Below are 21,003 nucleotides of genomic sequence, written 5' to 3'. Positions count from 1 at the left end.
ACCAGCACGTGTCAGACATCATCGTGCCCTGACCAATGCCGTTTCTGACCAGGTCCACCAAACCACTGACATGTGGCGAGTGCTGCCGGGCAGGGCCACTATATAACGCTGACGGCACATTGGTTTAACTTGGTGGAGGCTGGGACCGAGTCTGACCCTGGGGCCGCTCATATACTGCCAACGCCGAGGATTGCGGGGCCTTCCTCGGTCACGGTCTCTTAGGCCTACTATTCCTCCTCCTCCTCCCACCCTTCCTCCACCTTCTCCTCCGAATTACCATGCGTGGGCATGACGCCATCAGTTGGTAGCTCTAGGCGCAGCAGCTGAGTTCAAACTGCTGAGCCTAAGCGATAAAAGGCACACCGCCCAAGAGCTATTACAGGGCATCAAGGCCCAGACTGATCTGTGGCTGGCACCGCTGAACCTGAAGCCAGGAATGGTTGTGTGTGACAACGACCGTAACCTGGTGGCGGCTCTGCAACTCATTAGATTGAAAACATGGGCCAGGCATGGCACATGTGTCAGTCTGCCAATTCAGTGGTTCCTCAAGACATACCCCAATCTGTCTGATTTGCTCACGAAGGTGCGCCGCATCTGTGCGCATTTCAGAAAGTTGACTACAGCTGCTGCCACTCTCAGGGCAGCACAGCGCAGCCTCCAACTGCCCGCTCACCGACTGTAGTGTGACGTGCCCTCGAGGTGGAATTCCACATTAACCATGTTATCCATAGTTTACCAGCCGCGCAGAGCGATTGTAGACTTCCAGAACTGGTAGTCAGGTCAGTCAGCTTCCTCAAGTCTGCAATGAGGAGTGGACGTGGATGTCTGATATCTGTCAGGTGCTGAGTAACTTTGAGGAGCCAACACAGATGGTCAGTGGGGATGCCGCCATCATCGGCCTCACCATCCCGCTGCTTGGCCTGTTGAAAAACACTCTGGTCAGCATGAAGTCGGAAGCTTTGCGCTTCTCACAAGAGATGGGGGAAGAAGATTTCCTTGTTGATAGCCAGAGCACCCTCAGTTCTGTTTCTCAGCGTGTATCGGAGGAGGTGGAGGAAGTGGTGGAGAATGTCGGCGAGACGGAAGAGGGGACCATTGCTCAGTCCTTATTAACTGTTCAGCGTGTATGGGCAGAAGAAGAGGAGTTGGTGGAGGAGGAGGAAATGGACAGTCAGGCCAGTGAGAGGAGTGAATTCTTGCGCGTTGGGACTCTGGCACATATGGCAGATTTCATGCTAGGCTGCCTATCTCGTGATTACTGGTTATTCACTCTCCTGGACCCACAGTACAAGCAAAATCTTTCCACTCTCATACCTGTAGAGGAAAGGAGTGTGAGAGTTCATGAATACCAGCAGGCCCTGGTGCACAAGCTGTAACAGTCTTTCCCATCTGACACCGCTAGCGGCAGAGGGCGTACTTCTGCGGGACAAGTAGCGAGGGAGAGTAGGCGAACAGGCAGCTTGTCCAGCACTGGCAGGGGTACGCTTTACAAGGCCTTTGCCAGTTTTATGTCACAGCAAGACACTGTCGCCTGTCCCCAGTCTCGGCAGAGTAGGGCTGATCTTTACAGAAAGATGGTGAGGGAGTACGTAGCTGACCATACCATTGTCCTAAATGATCACACAGCTCCCTACAACTACTGGGTTTCAAAGCTGGATATCTGGCCCCAACTGGCGCTGTACGCCTTGGAGGTTCTTGCCTGCCCTGCCGCTAGCGTGTTGTCAGAGCGGGTTTTCAGTGCAGCTGGTGGCATCATCACTGATAAGCGTACACCCTGTCGACTGACAGGCTGACTCTTATCAAGATGAATCAAGCATGATTTCTCCTGATTTCCATTCTCCACCAGGTGAAAGCAGCTCAACATGAATAATTCTCATGTATGCACTCCTCCTCTTCCTTCTCCTCCTTCTCCTCTTCTTTGTACACTAAATCAGAGGCAACTAACTATTTTTTTTTGTATTTATTACATTTTTATGGAGGGCCACCTACCCGGTCCTCTGTTTTGAAAACTTTTTTTGACTGCCACATATAGGCACTATCCAAATGTAATTGTCTCCGTAGCTGCCTCCAGACGCCGCCCCCGTAGCTGCCTCCAGACGCCGCCCCCGTAGCTGCCTCCAGACGCCGCCCCTTTGGCAAATGAGCTGTGTCAGGCTCATTTTTCGGGTGTTTCCCCAGATACGTTATGGAACTTGGTCACTCTGCTGCCTCCATGCCGTGTTATCGACTAATACCGACAACCTTTTGTTCACATAGTAAATCATTATAGCGCTTCTTGCTCACCTCCTTTGGTTCCTCTCTGCCACCATAACCAGGCCAAATACTGATCCGTACAGTGCTACACGTTATCCTCGCTAAAAGGAATTTTTTAAATTGGTTTGAAGCCTGAGTCCATTTGGGATGTCGCAATGCCACTCTCTTGCCTGCCACTGCCTCCGCATGCCGCCCCCTATATTGTTAGCGTGAATTTTTGGGTGTTTTAGATGCTATCTCGCCTCACTCGGTCACTCTGCCATCACCATGCTGTTGCCCATAATTTTGGCATAATGGTTCGATAAAGCAGCCTCAGAGGCATCCATGCATGCTGCCCCTGCTGTTTCCTGTCCATTTCCGTGGTGTTTCCATCCTTTTCTGAGTTTTCCAGGTTTTTGGCCAAGCTTCCCTGTGCAGAGCTTTGGTCCCCTTGAAAAATGCTCGAGTCTCCCATTGACTTCAATGAGGTTCGTTATTCGAAACGAGCACTCGAGCATTTTAGTTGCTAGCTCATCTCTAAATATTAAATAATGTGACGAAGAAATAAAATTTGTTACGCACAATAAACCCTCACACAGATCTGTATGCAGAAATATGAAAAAGTTATGGATTCTTGAAGGTGGAGAGCGAGCGAAAAAACCCTGCGTCCTTAAGGGGTTAAAGTGCAAACCTCTCAATACAATAATTTAATGAAAGCCTTCATTTAGGTTGAAGAAAAAAGATTGTTTGTGATATTTTGCATTTTACAAACAAAACATATTTTATACAAAATACTACACAAAATGATAATTGCATTATATAAAAACAAAATTATTCATACACCAGTCCAACTAAGCATGTAGTATGTAGTCGCCAACAATTTTACTTTGTATGTTATAGGTTTTCTATTCCAAAAGGAGAATCTCCAAAACTTTTCCCAATTCAATTCAAAGCGACATAGTTGATACACTTACAATGCCAGTGAACCACACTCGAGAAAAGTTTGTTTTTAAAAAATTCTAAAAATTGTCCATAAAATAAAAGTATAGAAAAGGAAACCGAAAAATTAGTTTAATAAAGCACTTGAAATCTACTGTCCAGTATAAAAAAAAACGCAATTCTTGTAATCCACTCATTCTTTCTTTTTAGACTGTTGTTATAATTCCAATCTAGTTGGAATACTATAACCTACGCAGGGGCCAGTTCACTGTCCCTCGGACTGTTGGAGAGCTATATATGTACATGCACACTTAGTGAGAAGTGGAGATCGGCGCTCCTCTTTGGCAGACAGCTCCTTCAGACTCCATGTTGTTGCGCTTGTCAAAACAGCACATAGACTTTTCATGTGACTGGGTCCTTGGTTTACAATACTTATTTACTAAAAAAAAGGCCTGGAAATGGCCTCCCTGAAACCCTTTCGCAATCTATTTCTTAAAGTTGGACTTTTATGTGTAATAATTAAAAAAAAAAAAAACATTTTGTGCAAATATGCTTTTCTCCTTACTGGAGTTAAAAATATAAAACCTTAGGGTTTTTTTTTAATAGCGTAAATATAATTTGTGGTGTCATTGGGACACTTTGATGGTATCATTTGTTGACTTGGAATACATTTGAAGCAGTCTGTCCAGTAGGAAAAGGTGTAGCAATCTCATGAGGCATACAAGGCCGTGTCTGAGGGATTACATTTTACCACCGTTGGAGTATATGCAACCATAGTTTGGGGAAGTGAGGAGGGTGCGTGAGAAGCACATACATAAGATGTATCCAATGATGGTACAGTATGAGTTTGCCATTTTTCAATTCTCTTGCTATTAAAATTCCTTTTAATTCCTTTTTTGTGCTTCCACCCTCTTGTGTTCTATTGATTTCTGTCTGTCTTCTGAGGATGACCCCATCAGATTCAGACACGTCCGTGTATGTAGTAAGTGCAGCGAGTGTTTTGTTTTTGTTTTTTTTTCTTCTTTTATGTATCTGTCCTGTCTCAAAATCTTCATGCTCCTTTTATATCATTAGTCAAAGATATAAGATTTTTTTAAAATCTATTTTCAAGGTTATGGAACTCAGAATTTATTAACTCAGCGTTAAACCCTTGAATTTCTTTATCAAGCTTCTCGCGCTTAATCTGCCAAGGTATTCCGTTTCATAATTATGTTGGTAATGAATAAGATGCAAAGAATTCTCAGTATTTGTTGACAGCCTTTTATAAATTAACTATCATCCTGGTGTGAATTGGGATATAGGTGTATACATAATCCTCTGTAAACCAGTTTGTTTTTAGATGTGTTTCAAAACTTGCCACCTCCCAGGTTGACTTTACATATTGTCTATATGTTTTCTGTAAATTATGGAAGGCTGTTTTTATATTTGTTTGGTTCGAAGGTTAAACTTTCCCTTGAATACACTTTTGATGCTTCTCTAGAGATTTTAAAATGTAAGTTTTTGGAATAGAAAATTTGCCATATTATGTTATGATTAGAGATGGGCGAATCGATTCTAATGATTTTATCTTCGGTTAGAATTTCAGGAAAAATTCGATTGCTATGATATGATTTGTCACGAAGCCGACGTTTACGGTGATTATTACCATATGGGTGGGAGTACAACGTGTTACATAGGGGCAGAAAACTCTGAGAAGTAGAAAGGAACACCTTCGATCACATGTGCAGACCTGTAAGCCTATCAGCGACCGGCAGGCTTATGTGATGTCATAGACTATAAAAAGAGGCAGCTATTTATAAATCTCGGCACTTCACACTGTATGTGCTGCCTGTAGCATCCAGCTGCTTATACTGTACTGTGCTGTAGTGATTTTTGTTCCAAGGGTGTCCGTTTTGGGGGATCTGTATACCCCAAATAACAGTTCTTTTTTGTTTCTGAAGTGAAGAGGAAGAAATCTGTGTAAAATCCACATTCTTTGTGTAGTGATTTCTGCTCCATTCCCAGAGTGTCTGTTTTGGTGGATCTGTATACCCCAAATAGCAGGTTTTATTTTTGTTTCTGAAGTGAAGAAGAAATCTGTGTAAAATCCACATACTTTCTGTAGTGATTTCTACTTCAATCCCAGGTTGTCAGTTCTTGTGCTCCTGTATACCAAAAATGAGCAGTTTTTTTTTGTTGCTAAAGTCAATAGGAAGAAATCGATGTGAAATCCACATACTTTCTGTAGTGATTTCTGCTTCAATCCCAGGGTGTCCGTTTTGGGGGATCTTTTTGTTGCTAAAGTGAATAAGAAGTTTACTGGGTCATCCACTTACTCCCAGATGACATCTGACAACCCCAGCCAAGAGTCCGTGGGTTTGTCAGATACAACCATTAGTTGGCATGGCCCAGTAGCAGGTCACCGGTGCTCACCTGTCCTTAATCAGCCACTGTCCTGTTCATTTCCCTTGGCCAGAGATCTACTAGGTGTTTGGGCTATATAGCGAGGATGAATTTTTTGAGGACAGTCAGCAGCTGCATGGCATTGAAGAGGTGGGGTAGACATCCGCTGCTTTGTGCAGTCGTCAGGAAAGTAGAGATGTGGAGAGTGACACTGGAAGTTATGTGCATACTAAGACATTTGAGGAGGAAAGCGGTGACAGGGAAACACAAATCGATGATGATGATGTAACCAATCGCACTTGGGAGCCAAGTGAAGCCAGGGATTCATCATCATCAGGAGAAGAGCGCATCAGGCAGCGAAGCCTGACGAAGCCTTTTTTAAAACTACTTTTATTCTTCATTAAAAATAACCTTTTGTGAGAATATGCGTTTGTCCTCTAGTGAGTTAAAAATCTACAACCTTTTGTGGCCTTTTGTATAGAGTAAACATAATTTGTGCTGGCAGCGGGACGTACAGTGCAGGATATTTCTTTTTAATAATGAATTAAGCCACTTGGGCCCTAATAGAATATAGTTCACACTTTGCAATTGACTATTATAACAAAATGCTTCACTCCTTTCCCGTCATAAGTGAGATAGAAAAGAGAGGTAGATGTCAGTGTTACTCCTCATATAAAGAATCAGTTATATCAGTATCTGAATTGATCCTATGTAACTACTGTGTTGCAACAAAGTTTTGACTATCGTGATCCCCTCAAAAAATGAAATGAACTATAATACAGTTCCTAGTATTACTAGCTTTATAGACATCCCTGTATTGTCTCAACACATTCATTTTTTTCTGAATCATAGTCGCTTTACTTTGGCTCCTAGGATTCTGCTGTCACACAATAATTTTTTTTTTTTGGTAATACCTTTTCCGTTCATGGGGACAGTCTGCACACCCATCTACAGGAACTTATCTCTCGGATGGTGGAAGGCTGTACATTTGTTTAATAAGGCACACCCTCACTTTACAGAACACGTTTTATTCTGGGGTAGGTATATTGATGCCATCCTCATCCTCTGGCATGGTGTTACCACATCTATGATCAAATTGTTAAGACCCTAAATCATTAAATTAAGATGAAATTCATATGAGGTTCAAATAATTTATTGGTGTTGGGGGCGATCCCAAACGGACCCCTGTATTGATTAAAGGTTCCAAATTAATTGACTGGACAGCTGTCAGGCTAATTAATCACAAATACAGTGTTCATGAAATAAGAAGCTTTCTTTATTAAGTCATACACACACGATTGATCAATATCTCTGGATGTTATGGTATAGTGCTGAAAGGGCACAGTCCGTGGCGTAACAACAGCTGCTATGGCTGCTACGGGGCCCAGGATGCACGTCTTATAGTCCGAAAAATAAGGTAATTGACCCCTTAAGGTCGTAGCCATTTTGTAGCTTAAGGCTCAGTCCCATTTTTTGGATTCTGACATGCGTCTCTTTATATGGTTATAACTTTTGAACTCTGTTACTTCAAAGAGATTTGTTTTTTCTCCACATGTTGTACTTAAGCCCTTGCCGCTCCGCGGCGGATATATCCACGCACTGAGCGCAGTGAATTAGCGCTACCGACCGCCGACACCGGGAGGAATCAAGAGGGGACATCCCCCCCTCTGACATCATAGGACCTGTCATGTCGGTCCTGTGATGTCGGACGCTGCAATTGGTCCTTCTGGAGCAGTCGTCCTGTACTCTCAAGTTTTCTGGTCTTCTTGAACCACACTGGATGAAGGCTTTCTATGAGATAGCTTTTAAATGAAGGAAATGCATGTGTTTGCCCAGCTGTCTCACTTCCGCATTAATTGGTCCAAATCAGAGGCCCCTAATGTTTCTCCCGGAGGCTATTGTAGAAACGCTGCAAGGGTCCTTTAATTTGAAGTGGGCGTCACAAAGCATCACATACTTGGGGACTCAATTGCCCGCCGATCTATCCAAGCTTTACACGCTTAATATCTTACCCATACTTGCCCGACTGAGTCTCTTTAAGGGCCAATTGGAACTCTAAATCAGTAATGGGGGCTTCTAGAGCTTTCTGCCTCCTCCTCAGGAAGAGATGGTAGGGAAGAGTCAGAGAGGTAAGTTTGGATCCTACTTTGTAATGCGCTTCGGGCTGAGGCTGGGTGAGGTTGGTCAAGATTATATAGGGATTGTGGCAACATTCTGTGACTATTACCAATTTCCGAATTTGTGTCTAGGGAGTCTCGATTATGTAACGATTTTTGGAATGTATGTACGCGAGCGTTGGAGACATAATGCTCTGGCTAGAGATCTGCCACATTTGTCGCTATACTCATAAAAGTGCCGACAAAGCCAGAACTCCCTTTGATTTACCGATGAATAACGTTTTAAGAGAGTCTCGTGCCTCAAACAGGGAAGTCCGAAGATCATCAGTAGGTGTACGCTTGTGACGTTTCTAGTTCCCCAATTTTATCCAATAAGAGAGCTCTCTTTAGCCTTTTCCCGTTTTCGCCGGGCACCATGTGTAATTAGTAAACTGCGGATTGATTACATCCCTCTTAGATGATACTGTGATCACAGACGAAATTCGAGAATCCCTACAAACGCATTTCACCAGGACCATAGAAGAGGGGATTGAACAGTGCATTGCCTGGAATGGTCATAAGCATAACTGCTTATGACCATTCCAGGCAATGCACTGTTCAATCCCCTCTTCTATGGTCCTGTTGAAATGCGTTTGTAGGGATTCTCGAATTTCGTCTGTGATCACAGTATCATCTAAGAGGGATGTAATCAATTTCCACTGAGGTTAATTACCATGGAGACTAAGGCATGGTCCGAGAAGGTGATATTGTCAATTGACGCTGTCTGGATGAGACCCAAGTCGCTATGGCGAATGAGGAAATAATCCAGGTGAGAATACATATTGTGCGTTGAGGAGTTGAATGTGTAGTCCTTGTCTCCCGGTGTCCTATCAATTGATTGGTCATGCAATAGTCCTCTCGGTCTGCGTAGGCCATGTTGCAACATAGAGGAAGAACCCGAAGAAGTATCAATACTGGGGTCTAGAGCAACATTAAAATCTTCGCCCACAACTAGATGCCTTTATGAGGTCCAAAAAGGAAGCCAGAGCTTGGGCTTGTCCTGTTTTAGGTAGACATAGGGAGGCGAATGATTGTTTGCTATTATGTCATACTGTCTGCTATTTTGCCTTTAACCATAATCATTCTCCCCTCCAAGTCGCAGCACGAGTCCACGAATGACCACTGTACCGAAGCCGCTATAAAGATCGAGGTACCTCATCCATAACACCTTCTAACTTTCGTGTAACAGAGGAATATGGATGTGTTACACACTGGGGGGGTATTATGCCCAAATATCGGGCCTTAATGGGTACATTTACATGTAAGATACCCTTATCGCAACCATAAAGATAGTGCTTCAGGGGTGGGATGGTATAATAGAGGCCTTTTTGAGATGGTACTGTATATTAAATTTGACAGGCAACCTCCCAGGGTGAACAAACTTCTCAAAGACAAATGACAATATCAGATAATCTGTAATAAATGGTTAACTTTTAGGGCAGGGGTCGGGAACCTATGGCTCGCCAGCCAGATGTGGCTCTTTTGATGGCCACATCTGGCTCGCTGCCAGGGCTCCTATCCAGGGGCGTAACTACAGCTGCATCATGCCTGCTAAGATGCTTGCCGTATTCGGCCATATGTCCGGGGCCCCTGTTCTGCCCCGGCTGTAGTTATGCCCCTGGATGTATTCGGCAGAGCAGCGCAGGGGTACGCAGGGTTAATTCAGGGGCGGCACCTCCCTTTCCCTCCTTGCAGCAGCCTCCTCCGTGTATGAGAGAGGGAGGGGAGGAGACTGTCTGCCTGCAGCCAATCCCAGCGCTGGATGTAGCAGCGCGCGGGAGATTCATACAGAGGAGAGGGCTGCATACTCTGGAGAAGGTCCAGCACCTGAGGAGGAGGAGTCAGCAGGGAATCAGCCAGAGAGGAGTCCTCCCTCCACCCAGTGTCTCTTCACACTCTGCCTTAACCCCTTAGTGTCCTGTGTGCAGGAGCAGCTAAGTGTCCCTTACAGACCCCTTTACATCATCCCCTCATATCTCCCCCCACCACTGCATTTCTACATTAATGTGAGGTTCAGCAGCAGCTGATACACATAATAGCTCGGACCAAAGACAAAATTTGTGTGCACGGCCCCTTTTAGGTGCAGATTTTTCTGTCTTGTGGGACACAGAGTAGCTGCCACACAAAACTGGTGCAAACACGTTATAATTACATGTAGAAGCGCCAAAGATGTTCTATCCAGTGCAAAGTCACCAGAAAACTGGTGCAGATACTTTAATAAATGTATATTATAATATTCTGCAGTGGTTGGTGTCTGTATCAGGATGTTCTGCAACGGTTGCCGTCTGTATGGGGGTGTTCTGCAGCGGTTGGCATGTGTATAGGGATGGTCTGCAGCGGTTGGTGTCTGTATAGGGATGTTCTGCAGCGGTTGCCTCGTGTGTAGGGATGTTCTGCAGCGGTTTGCATGTGTATATAGGATGTTCTGCAGCGGTTGGCGTCTGTATAGGGATGTTCTGCAGCGGTTGGCGTCTGTATAGGGATTTTCTGCAGCGGTTGGCATGTGTATAGGGATGGTCTGCAGTGGTTGGCTCATGTATGGGAATGTTCTGCAGCAAATGGAGTATGTATTGGGGTGGTTCTGTGGCGTCTGCCACGTGTATTTGAGTGTTCCTCCCCCTAGTACTAAGCCACCACTGGACCAAAACAATGGTAATTCTGTAAAACTGTAAAATACAAAAATACATAATTTACATTGGAGCTTTCCATGCAGGACATCTCGCCCAGCACTCTGGCCTCTTCCTTCTTCTGCGCGTGCCTGAAAGCTGCATCTCTCATCATCAGCTGGGAAGAAGCCAGATCCAGGCATGCACATTAAAAAGAAGCCAGAGTGCTGAACAAGATGTGCTGCATCTCAAGATCGTTTGTAAATTATCTATTTTTTATTTTACAGGGAATTACCATTGTTTCGGTCCAGTGGCGGCTTAGTACAGGGGGGAGTACAGTTGCTGTACTAATGACTGCTGGAACCATTGTACTGTCAGTGTGCCTTTAAGCATATTGTACAGCTCTTGCAGAATTATATTTTAAAATATGTGGCGCTTATGGCTCCTTCAGCCAAAAAGGTTCCTGACCCCTGTTCTAGGGTCAAAACCTTATGCCTGTATGAGTAGTTAAAAATATTGGTCACTAGATGGCAGTATTGCTCAACTTTGTTTAACCCCTTCACGCTCCGCGGCGGATATATCCGCCACGGAGCGCAGTGACTTAGCGCTCAGTGGCGGATATATCCGCCACGGCGCCTATGCCGGCTCGGCTCTGGATCAGAGCCGAACCGGCATCGGGAAACACGGGGTGCCGGCTGTAACTAATAGCCGGCACCCCAGTGTAACACCCGCGATCGGAGTTGTCTCCGATCGCGGGTGCTTAACCCTTTAGATGCCGCGGTCAGCGCGACCGCGGCATCTAACAAGCATCTGGGGTGTCTTACCCCCACGATCGGCCCCCCCGAACCGTTTTCGGGGGGCGCCGATCGTTGCTATAGTAACTCTGGGGTCCGATCTGGACCCCAGAGTTACTAGCAAGAATTGCCAGTAAGATGGCGTCTGTGACGTCATCTTACTGGCAAAGTGCCAGCCTATGCAAGTGCATAGGCTGACACTGATAATACTCTGCAATACATGAGTATTGCAGAATATTATCATGAACAAGCAATCAGAGGATTGCTTGTTCATATCCCATGGTATAAAAGTAAAAAAGTAAAAAAAAAGTTATTCAATAAAAAAATAAAGTCATAAATCACTAAAAATGCCCCAAACCCCCAAAACATATAAAGAGACATATAACTCAAAAAAAAAGTCTAAATCATAACACAAACCCCACATATATAGTATCACCGCGTCCGTAACAACCCGTAGAATAAAAGTAAATCATTATTGAACCCCCACGATAAACGCCGTAAAAAAAAACTGTTATAAACCCTCCAAAAATTATGATTTTTACCTTTTCAATCCCACAAAAAATGCTATAAAATGCGACCAAAAAACCATATGTACTTAGACATGATACTGGTGCAAAGTACAACATGTCCCGCAAAAAACAAGCCATCAACCAGCTCCGTAGCCAAAAACGTAACAAAGTTATGCCACTTGGAAGATGGCAATACAAAAATTATAGATTTTTCCCCACATTAGGGTTTTGTTTGACAAATTTAGTAAAACGTAAGAAAATATATTCATGTCTGGTATCCCCGTAATCGTATCAACCCATAGAATAAAGCTAACATGATTATTAGTCTATACGGTGAACACCAAAAAAAAAAAAGTCAAAAATCCAGTACAGAATTGATGCTTTTCTACTCCTGCCCTCAAAAAAAGTTCCTAAATTTTCAACAATAGGTGATACCAACCCCAAAATGGTAACAATGGAAAAAGCATCTCATCCCGCAAAAAAAATGCCGTCACATGGCCCAAATAACGAAAAAGCGAAAATTTTATAGCCTTCAAAAGGGGCCAATGAGGAAACTAAAATCCTGGCAGCTGCAGGGCTCTCCTTCCCTTCTGCGTCTCGCTGTGCGCCCGTAAAACAAGTCACAGCCACATGTGGGGGGTCTTTGTACTCAGGAGAAATTGCAGAACAAATTGTATGGTGGGTTTTCTCTTTTTATATTTTGGAAATGTGTAAATTTTAGTGCTAAATGAACGTATAAGGGAACAGTATGACCATTCTAAATTTCACCTCCATTTTGATTCAATTACTATGAAGATCTCAAGGGGTTAACAATCTTCGTAAAAGCTGTTTCTGATAGCTTGAGGGGTGCAGATTTGAAAATGGGTAGATTATATAGGGGGTTTTGATGCTAAATATGTAAAATTTCATTCAAAACTGTATTTATCCCCAAAATAGTCAATTCTGAAAATCCGGAAAAGCGATATTCTATTTGTAAGCCGCGTGACATCAAAATAAATTATCCAGACATTTCAGAAATTATGAAAATGTAAAGTAGACAAATGGGAAATGTTATTCAGCAACTTATTTAGGTGGTAAATCTATCTGCCTGAAAACGCAATGATTTAGAATTTCGAAAATGGCAAATTTTTCAAAAAATTTATCATATTTTCTTTTTTTTGTAAATAAACGCAAAACTTATCTGCCAAAATTTACCACTAAAATGAAGTACAACATGTGGGGAAAAAACAATCTCAGAATCGTTTTGATAAGTAACAGTGTTCAAAAGTTATAACCATATAAAGCGAAGCAAGTCAGAATCCAAAAAATCGGGCTGAGCCTTAAGCTGTAAAATGGCTGCGTCCTTAAGGGGTTAAATCTTTCATTGGCAGTAAAGAATAACATTACATTCAAGTGTCCCAGTAGTAGTGTCATAGTAACTGATCTCTAAACCGTAAAGATAACTTAAATAAGTATAATCTAGACATCACTCAGGTTACATCCTCATTTTCAAAAGCATAAAAAAACAAACAAACCACAAGTTACATTTAAATATGCATGTAGACATAAGTCCAATATGTGGCATCAAGTGCTAATACCTGAGTACTATGCATTAGGGAGGATGAGAGAACATCGGGCTTTCAGCGGTAGGCCCATGGATAAATCTGAGCCCAATCGAGCACTTCCAGGAGGTTTGGGAGATAGAGGTGGCGGCAAGGTGTCCTCAATTGAGGGGCGTCTCCCACATCCAGCAGCACTTCGTCGGCGAGACTGCAGCTGGGAAACTCTAGGTAGATCCGTTACAAGCCAATTGGGAACGGAGAATGGAGGTATATTCAAGAAACGAAAAAGATCGGCAAGGTCATCAGGGCTCCTTAGAAAAAACGGGGTCCTGTTATGTCGAACAATGCCTCTTAATGTAGTGAAGAAGAGGTTGCAGCAAACGTCTCATGCTCAGGGTACGGGCAGAAACATCCAGGTAGATACGTATATATCTGAACCACCTTCTTGCACAGTTTCTCGGCCCCAGGCTGCGCGCATTATTTTCTCCTTATCCGTGAAGTAGTGTAAACGGCATAGGACATCTCTGGGGGTCGCAGATTCAGCAGTGGACATTCTGGAGAAAACAAGTACGCAGGGTGGCATAAGATGTCATTAAAGATATGCGTTACCCTCTCAGATTGTCTTCTGTTTAAAGCTCAGGCAGGCCCTTTATGGGTATGTTATTTCGCCTGCCGCGATTTTCTTGTTCATCTAATAAAAGGGTCAAATGCTGGATATGTGCTCTAGACTGATTCATCTGTCTCCATGGCAGTGACCCGGGCATCTAGCACCACAGACGCATTTTCAACATTCGTAGTGCGCGCAGAGACCTCCTCAAGCCCCTCTTTGACTTCTTCTAAGGCCTAGTGCTGTGAAAGCTCAAGCCTCTGAACCACAGAGTCCAGATCTTGCCTGGTGCGGAGGGCTTGTATCAGCTCTCTCAGCTGGAATCATCTGGAATTCGGCATCTCCTGAGGAGGATATTGGCAGGGGCTGCTGGCGTCCACGCTTTGTTCCCCAGACTGCACGGTCTGCGATGTTTGTGGCGCCGGCCGTGTAGCAGCGGTGGAGTAGAGGAGGCCGCACCTTGCGGCTGAAGAAAGCGGTCCAGGCCCGGGCAGTTGGGGGGTCGGGGGTCGCCAGCCTTCCCGTGTTCCTCCCCCTCCTTGAGGACATAATCGGCCGCAAGTGAGTCCCTTGATCACGGGTAAGGGAGCCTGAAGGACGGGAGTTCCCGCAGTGCACGTCTTCATGCCGCCATTACCAAGCCACGCCCCTGTTACTTGTTTTATGGGCGCACAGCGAGGCGCACAAGGGAAGGAGGGACCTGCAGCTGCCAGGATTTTACTTTCCTCATTTTGCAGGCTATACAATTTTCGCTTTTTCGTTATTGGGACCATGTCACGAAATTTTTTTTTGCGGGAGAGATGCTTTTTTTGGGGGGTTGGTATCCTCCAATGTTGAAAATTTTGGCTGACACTATGCCTTTAAGATGACGTCACTGACGCCATCTTAATGGCACTGCCTTCAGGCATCTCTTCGGACCCCAGTGGATGCCATAGCATCGATTGGCACCCCCTAAAAAGGCGCCGGGGGGGGGGGGGGCGATCGCAAGGGAAAGATCCCACAAAGGCAAGTTTAAAGGGTTAAACACCTACAATCGGTGTTATCTGGGGATGATTCAAACGATCCAGCACTTTTTTAATGAAATAAATCTTGCTTCTTTATTGAATCGTCATATAAAATCGATCAGCACATTGAATCTTTTTTCATTGTCTGCAAAAACCTGCAACCAGAGGGTGTATCCTTTTGCACTTTCAAGAGGACGGGGAGGATCACCAAATGCTCACAGGTGTAAGGATTTCCTTCATAACATACTTGCAGCATGGACTTTTCTTTTGTTATCCGGGGATGTCAGTGGTAGATTACCCGCGAAAATGCGATTAACGTGAAATACATAGTGTCACGAGCAAACACGAATACATAGTGTCACGGGGGGAGATGGGAGGGAAGGAGTGGGAGAGTGCGGAGCGGGAAGGGTTTAGTATGTCGATTTTCTGTTTAATACATCTAGACTTCTTTACAACTTCTTCCAATGTTAACATTTCGTTACTCTATCTTCTCACCAACCAATCTTGTAAATCCGCTGTATGGAATATTTTCTTTCAGTTTTTGTTTGTTTCCTCCATTTTCTTTTGTTTGGTTTTCTAGGGCAAACTTCTTCAGTTTGTTTGCTGTACTCCCTCTTATCTTTTCATGTCTATTCTCATGTATTGGGGTGGTTACCCCATCCTCACCCCCCTTTTTTTTCTTTTTGTTTGCCGGTTTGGTCATCCTTCCACCTATAATATGTAGCCAAATGCAAAGCTCAACCTGAATTGTTTATAGAATCAATATTACCCAGTGTTATACCCAATATAAACAATCTCAACATACCGCACATATCAATACATTGGCATTCTATGCAAGGTATAAACCTTTCACACAAGAAGAGATACAGTAAAGATATTAATTTTAAACACTTGTGTGATATTAAGATATTATTAAGATAATAATTAGTACTTTGCTAGGTAAGGTAATAATTGGCTCCCAAACACTGAGAGATATAGCAAATTGAGTATAATATCACATAACTAAATATTAATATTTGAAGTCTCCTAGAAAAAAAAAAAATTCTCTCCATAATCTCCCAGAGGTACCGTATATACTAGAGTATAAGCCGACCCGAGAATAAGCCGAGACCCCTAATTTTACCACCAAAAACTGGGAAAACCTATTGACTTGAGTATAAGCCGAGGGTGGGAAATGGATTGGTCACAGACCCCCCCCCCCAGTATATAGCCAGCCAGCCCCCTATGGTATACAGCCTGCCCCCAGTAGTATACAGCCACCCCAGCCTGCCCCCAGTAGTATACAGCCACCCCAGCCTGCCCCCAGTAGTATACAGCCACCCCAGCCTGCCCCCAGTAGTATACAGCCACCCCAGCCTGCCCCCAGTAGTGTACAGCACTTCCCAGCTTGCCCCCCAGTAGTATACAGCGCTGCCCAGCTTGCCCCCCAGTAGTATACAGCGCTGCCCAGCCTGCCCGCAGTAGTATACAGCGCTGCCCAGCCTGCCCGCAGTAGTATACAGCGCTGCCCAGCCTGCCCGCAGTAGTATACAGCGCTGCCCAGCCTGCCCGCAGTAGTATACAGCGCTGCCCAGCCTGCCCCCAGTAGAATACAGCGCTGCCCAGCCTGCCCCCAGTAGAATACAGCGCTGCCCAGCCTTAAAAAAAAAATAAATAAATAAATAAAACTTATATACTCACCCTCCGGTGGCCCCGATCTGCAGTGCTGCTCCCCCGATGTCCGCGCGCGTCCTCTTCTGGCTTCCCCGCCGTCTTCTGTACAACGCGCTGGGCGCCGCCATTGCTCTCTCCCGGGCGGCGCCTAGTATGACGTCAGCAGCGGCGCCCGGGGGAGGGCAATGGCGGCGCCCAGCGCAATGTAGAAAAGACGGGCGCAGAAGCCAGAAGAGGGCCCGCGCGGACATCAGGGGAGCAGCGCTGCAGATCGGGGCCACCGGAGGGTGAGTATATACACGAGTTATACACGAGTATATACGGTATGTTAATTCATAAAAAATTATATCACAAGGTTATAAGTTGGTATCCTGAAAATTACTCCAGACACACTGTACTTTGATATTATAGGAAACAATTATTTCTCCTTGTCATTGTAAAAATGTATCAGTGTACTGTCTCTGCAAATATTTCTAAACATTTTAACTTGATGTTATAGAGAAGAAAAGTTAGTTCTTCCAGTGGCGTGTTTATTCTATTAAAATACTTTCACTCAGTTATATGATAGTATATTGAAAGCTCTTCCAAACACTCAGCATTTTTGTATTTATAGGAGGAAGTTAAATTTCCATAGTCTCACTGAGACATGTTGGTGAAGTTTAATATAGCAGCAAAAATGAAGAGAAGAGTTAACCAGAGAGGGTTAAGTGTCTGCACATAAATCTTCTTTAATCCTCCTGTCATAAGCGAAGTCAAGGCACAGCATACAGTAGTTAAACTTATATGCTCCTGCTGACATACGGTTATATACCTGGGGGGGGGCATCTGCATATGGGCAGGATTGTAATATGAGTGGTGTCTGTATATAACATACCTATGGAGGACATCTGTATTGGGGCTGTATACTAATATGGAGGAATAGGAGGGGCTATATATAACATAACTGTTACCTGTGCAATTGAGATTGATACTACTATAAGGGTCTGTATATAATATTTATGGGGAGATGTATATAATTTAGGGGGCTGTTTATAATATTCCTGTGAGGAATATGTACAAGGGAGACGGTTGCTAATAGGGGGGAGCTGTATATTGTGTAACTGGTGGTATTTATTTATTTGGGCTGGATATTAATATGGGAGGCTGTATATTACTGGGGGGGCTGTATATAATGTACCTTGTGGATCATCCGCACATGTGCCTGTATAAGCTAGGGGGATTGGGGAAGGACAGCATTTAAATTTTAGCCTCGGGTAGCAAAAAGGCTAGAATCGGCCATGCCTCAAGGCAGTGCATGTCATCAGGGTTTACTTTGGGGCATACATCATCAGACCTTTGGCTTCACATGGGGGTTTACCATGCTCAGGTTCCCCTGAAATTCAGGCCCACATGGAGCCGGCTGCACACGTTCCTCAGACTGCTACACAGGATCTATCACCCAGGTCAGCGTTGTACGCAGCTCAATTCGTGTCTCGGTGAGGAGAGCCGCCACGTGTTGCATGCATCCGCTCACATCCTCACTTTGATTACATTTAATCTTGGCAGGAATGTCTTGTATCTGGGTGGAATAGCTGTTCTAGAAGCTTAATATAGGAAGTGAAGGAGTAAGACTTGGCAGCATTGCATTCAGATAAACCAACACTTTCAGGTCACCAACTGCCTGACAATACTTATTTTTACTATGTTAAATTAATTTGTATGGAATGATTCAAAACTGAATCAACTTGGTAAAATGCTAAATGTCTTGCTTTAAGAAATTAACATAAAAATCCCAAGCCATTTGTTTTGTTTTTTTTACATTTATATTCACACAGCAGTATACATTTTGGTTTTATCCCAAACGTGCTTAAGAAATTCAGTTTATATTACTAGGACTTGTTAATCTTTGTTTTTTTTTAATATTTAAATAGTAATTGCTTTGTATTGCTGTTTTTTTAGATGGTGATATGTAACAGTTTCATATCATTTACACAGGTGAAAAAACGGAACAGTTAGTCGGCACTATTAAAACTTGTAATGGCTCTTCATCAGGTGTACAGTTACGAACAGTCTCTGGCATGGCTTCAAAAACTAAAACTACAACTGTTGAACAAAGACGAGCACATGCGCCTTCCCTGCAGGTATGTTTTTTTTTTTTTTTTTATCAGAAGAGTAGAACCTATTCAGTGTGCCTGCATTTAATTTTAGGGAAAAATGATTGATTAAGAGATCAGCATACTACAGAAAAGCTAAAGCACCTAGCAATGCTTCTTTATTTTTTTTACTTTTGACTACAGCATATTTAAAATAAGCTGTATAAAATCTCTTGGAAACAATAATAATGTTTAAAGCCTCTGAATATCCCTCATTTAATGCAGAGCATCCTTGCAGCATTAGAACAGCACACAGCAGTCTCCTAAATAATAGTACAGCTAAGCTTAATTTTCACCTACCATTGGCCGAGACTAAAGAGACATATAATGCATCGCCATCATTTCTGTTTCCTTGAGCAGGAAAAAGTATTATGTAAATTTATCTGTATCAAAGTTTTTCTTTGCTTTAACCTGCCTCTACAAGCACCTGTGGCAACCTCTGGGTGATTGATTGATGTCATACATATGTTTTTATCATGTTTTGTTATAGATTCAATTTTAGCTCTTTATGTAAAGTGGTTTTAAAGATCTCCATTAAAGAAAAGCAGCACAGAACTACAAAATTAACCTAAACATTCAGGTACCAATGACAGTTGCTCATAGAAGGGTTAAAATACAGAACATTTTGGAGCTTTTTTGAAATTTTGAAAAATTTGAGCTTTCAGAAATGCAAATTTTATCAACCAAAAATTTCATCTAACATAACCCAACCACTTTGTGACCAAAGGGATATTCTGAACATTGGAAATCTGGGCATTGAAATTTAATTTCATTCTCCGGCCATTCAGATGAAACGTATTTAAATTCAATTGAATGTTATTAAAACGATTAACCTGGGTGAAGATAACTTTATAATCCGTTAACGTACTGAAGAAAAGAAATGTCCACCACAACTCAGATCATGGGAAAGTCTTTATTAAATAATAAAGGCATGCAAGCACCGTGCCAAGCAGCAACGCCGGAAGTTCAGTGTTTCGACAGTCTTGCTCAAGACCAGATGTTTTGCGCTTAAACACGTGTGTGCAGGCTTTTTTTTAAAAAGAACTTTCTTGACTTCCCACTGGTGTGTGAGTCATGCTGGAGATTTCTTTAATTCACTGAAGTTGTGTCTGTGGGCTTTGGATTGGTTTGAGCACCTCATATGCACCTAATGAAGTTTGGGAACAGAGCAACAGTGGGATTACATCCAACTACTTTTCAAATAGTGTAGCCCTTTAATGTTGTCTCTTAGAAACTAGGTAGTTGTCCTTGCATACAACCACTGCTGCTGTAGTGATTGCACAAAGAAACCGTTTTGCATATGAAAAGTCCAAAAGTTGCACAGTACCACAGCTAGAATGCGGCGGTGGTTGTATACAAGGAAAGCTACTCGTTTCAGATCAACATGGCTTAATTTTATAGAAAATTATCTTTTGCACAGGTAAGTTATTTTTAATAACCTCCAATTGAAGAAATGTGTACAGTATATGGTAGATTCATTAAATTAAATGTGACTACCCAGATGAGAAATTTAAAGAGAACCTACCACCACGAATCGGGTGGTACGTGGATGTAAGGGACGTGAGAAGAGCTCTTTTTAGAGCTAATCCTCACGTCCCCGCTAACTTTTGGGAAACTTTATTGACCGAATATGTAAATTTAGTTATGCGGCTACTGGGGCGTGGAGTAGCCGGCACGAGGCTACACAGCGCGGCTACTCCACGCCCCAGTAGCCACATTGCTCCTCCTACCCTGTTGTGTGCGGCACGCAGCTCCTCGTTGCTGCGCGCCCTCGTCCGATATGACAGTCCCAGCTCCGAGGCCTCCGAGGGCTTGTCAGACGAGGGCCCGCAGCTACGAGGAGCTGCGCGCCGCACACAACAGGGTAGGAGGAGTAATGTGGCTACCGGGGCGTGGAGTAGCCGCGCTGTGCAGCCTCGTGCCGGCTACTCCACTCCCCAGTAGCCGCATAACTAAATTTACATATTCGGTCAATAAAGTTTCCCAAAAGTTAGCGGGGACATGAGGATTAGCTCTAAAAAGAGCTCTCCTCACGTCCCTTACTTCCACCTACCACCCGATCTACCTTTTATAGGTAGATTCGTGGTGGTAGGTTCCCTTTAAGGTTTTGGCCCCTTTTTATATGATTATAACTCTTAAACACTTTTTTACCAAAGTGATTTTGAGATTATGGTTATAGTTTGTTTTTTTTTTTGTTTTTTTTTGGCACATTATACTTCATATTAGTGGTTAATAATTGATGAAAATTTTCTAAATGATCAAATTAGTTGATAACTAACAAGTCCGATATATCTACTTTATTTTTGCATCATTTTAAAAATGTCCTTTTATTTTGTTACAAGATTAGACAGATTACAAATCTATCAGCAATTATCCGTTTTCCTGGAAATTTCAGGAATTTTTTCGGTATCATTTTTGTTTTTAAGGCCATTTGCTATATTTAGTATT

General features: G+C 43.4%; 1 protein-coding gene across 5 annotated transcripts in view; it reads left to right on the top strand.

Moving 5' to 3' along the window:
• REXO1 (RNA exonuclease 1 homolog) overlaps window positions 1-21,003 on the top strand; it is a 559,659-nt gene that overhangs the window by 124,532 nt on the left and 414,124 nt on the right. For 4 of the 5 annotated variants that reach the window (XM_072113796.1, XM_072113777.1, XM_072113787.1 and 1 more), the window contains exon 5: window positions 18,398-18,543. In XM_072113796.1, coding sequence (XP_071969897.1) covers window positions 18,398-18,543 — 146 coding nt within the window. The remainder of the gene's footprint in view (window positions 1-18,397; window positions 18,544-21,003) is intronic. The other variant, XM_072113768.1, reaches the window with a different exon arrangement.

This window comes from Engystomops pustulosus, chromosome 1 (assembly GCF_040894005.1).
Source record: "Engystomops pustulosus chromosome 1, aEngPut4.maternal, whole genome shotgun sequence".
Lineage (NCBI taxonomy): Eukaryota > Metazoa > Chordata > Amphibia > Anura > Leptodactylidae > Engystomops > Engystomops pustulosus.
The sequence above is the reverse complement of the archived record's forward strand: the minus strand, read 5'-3'. Positions and strand labels throughout refer to the sequence as shown.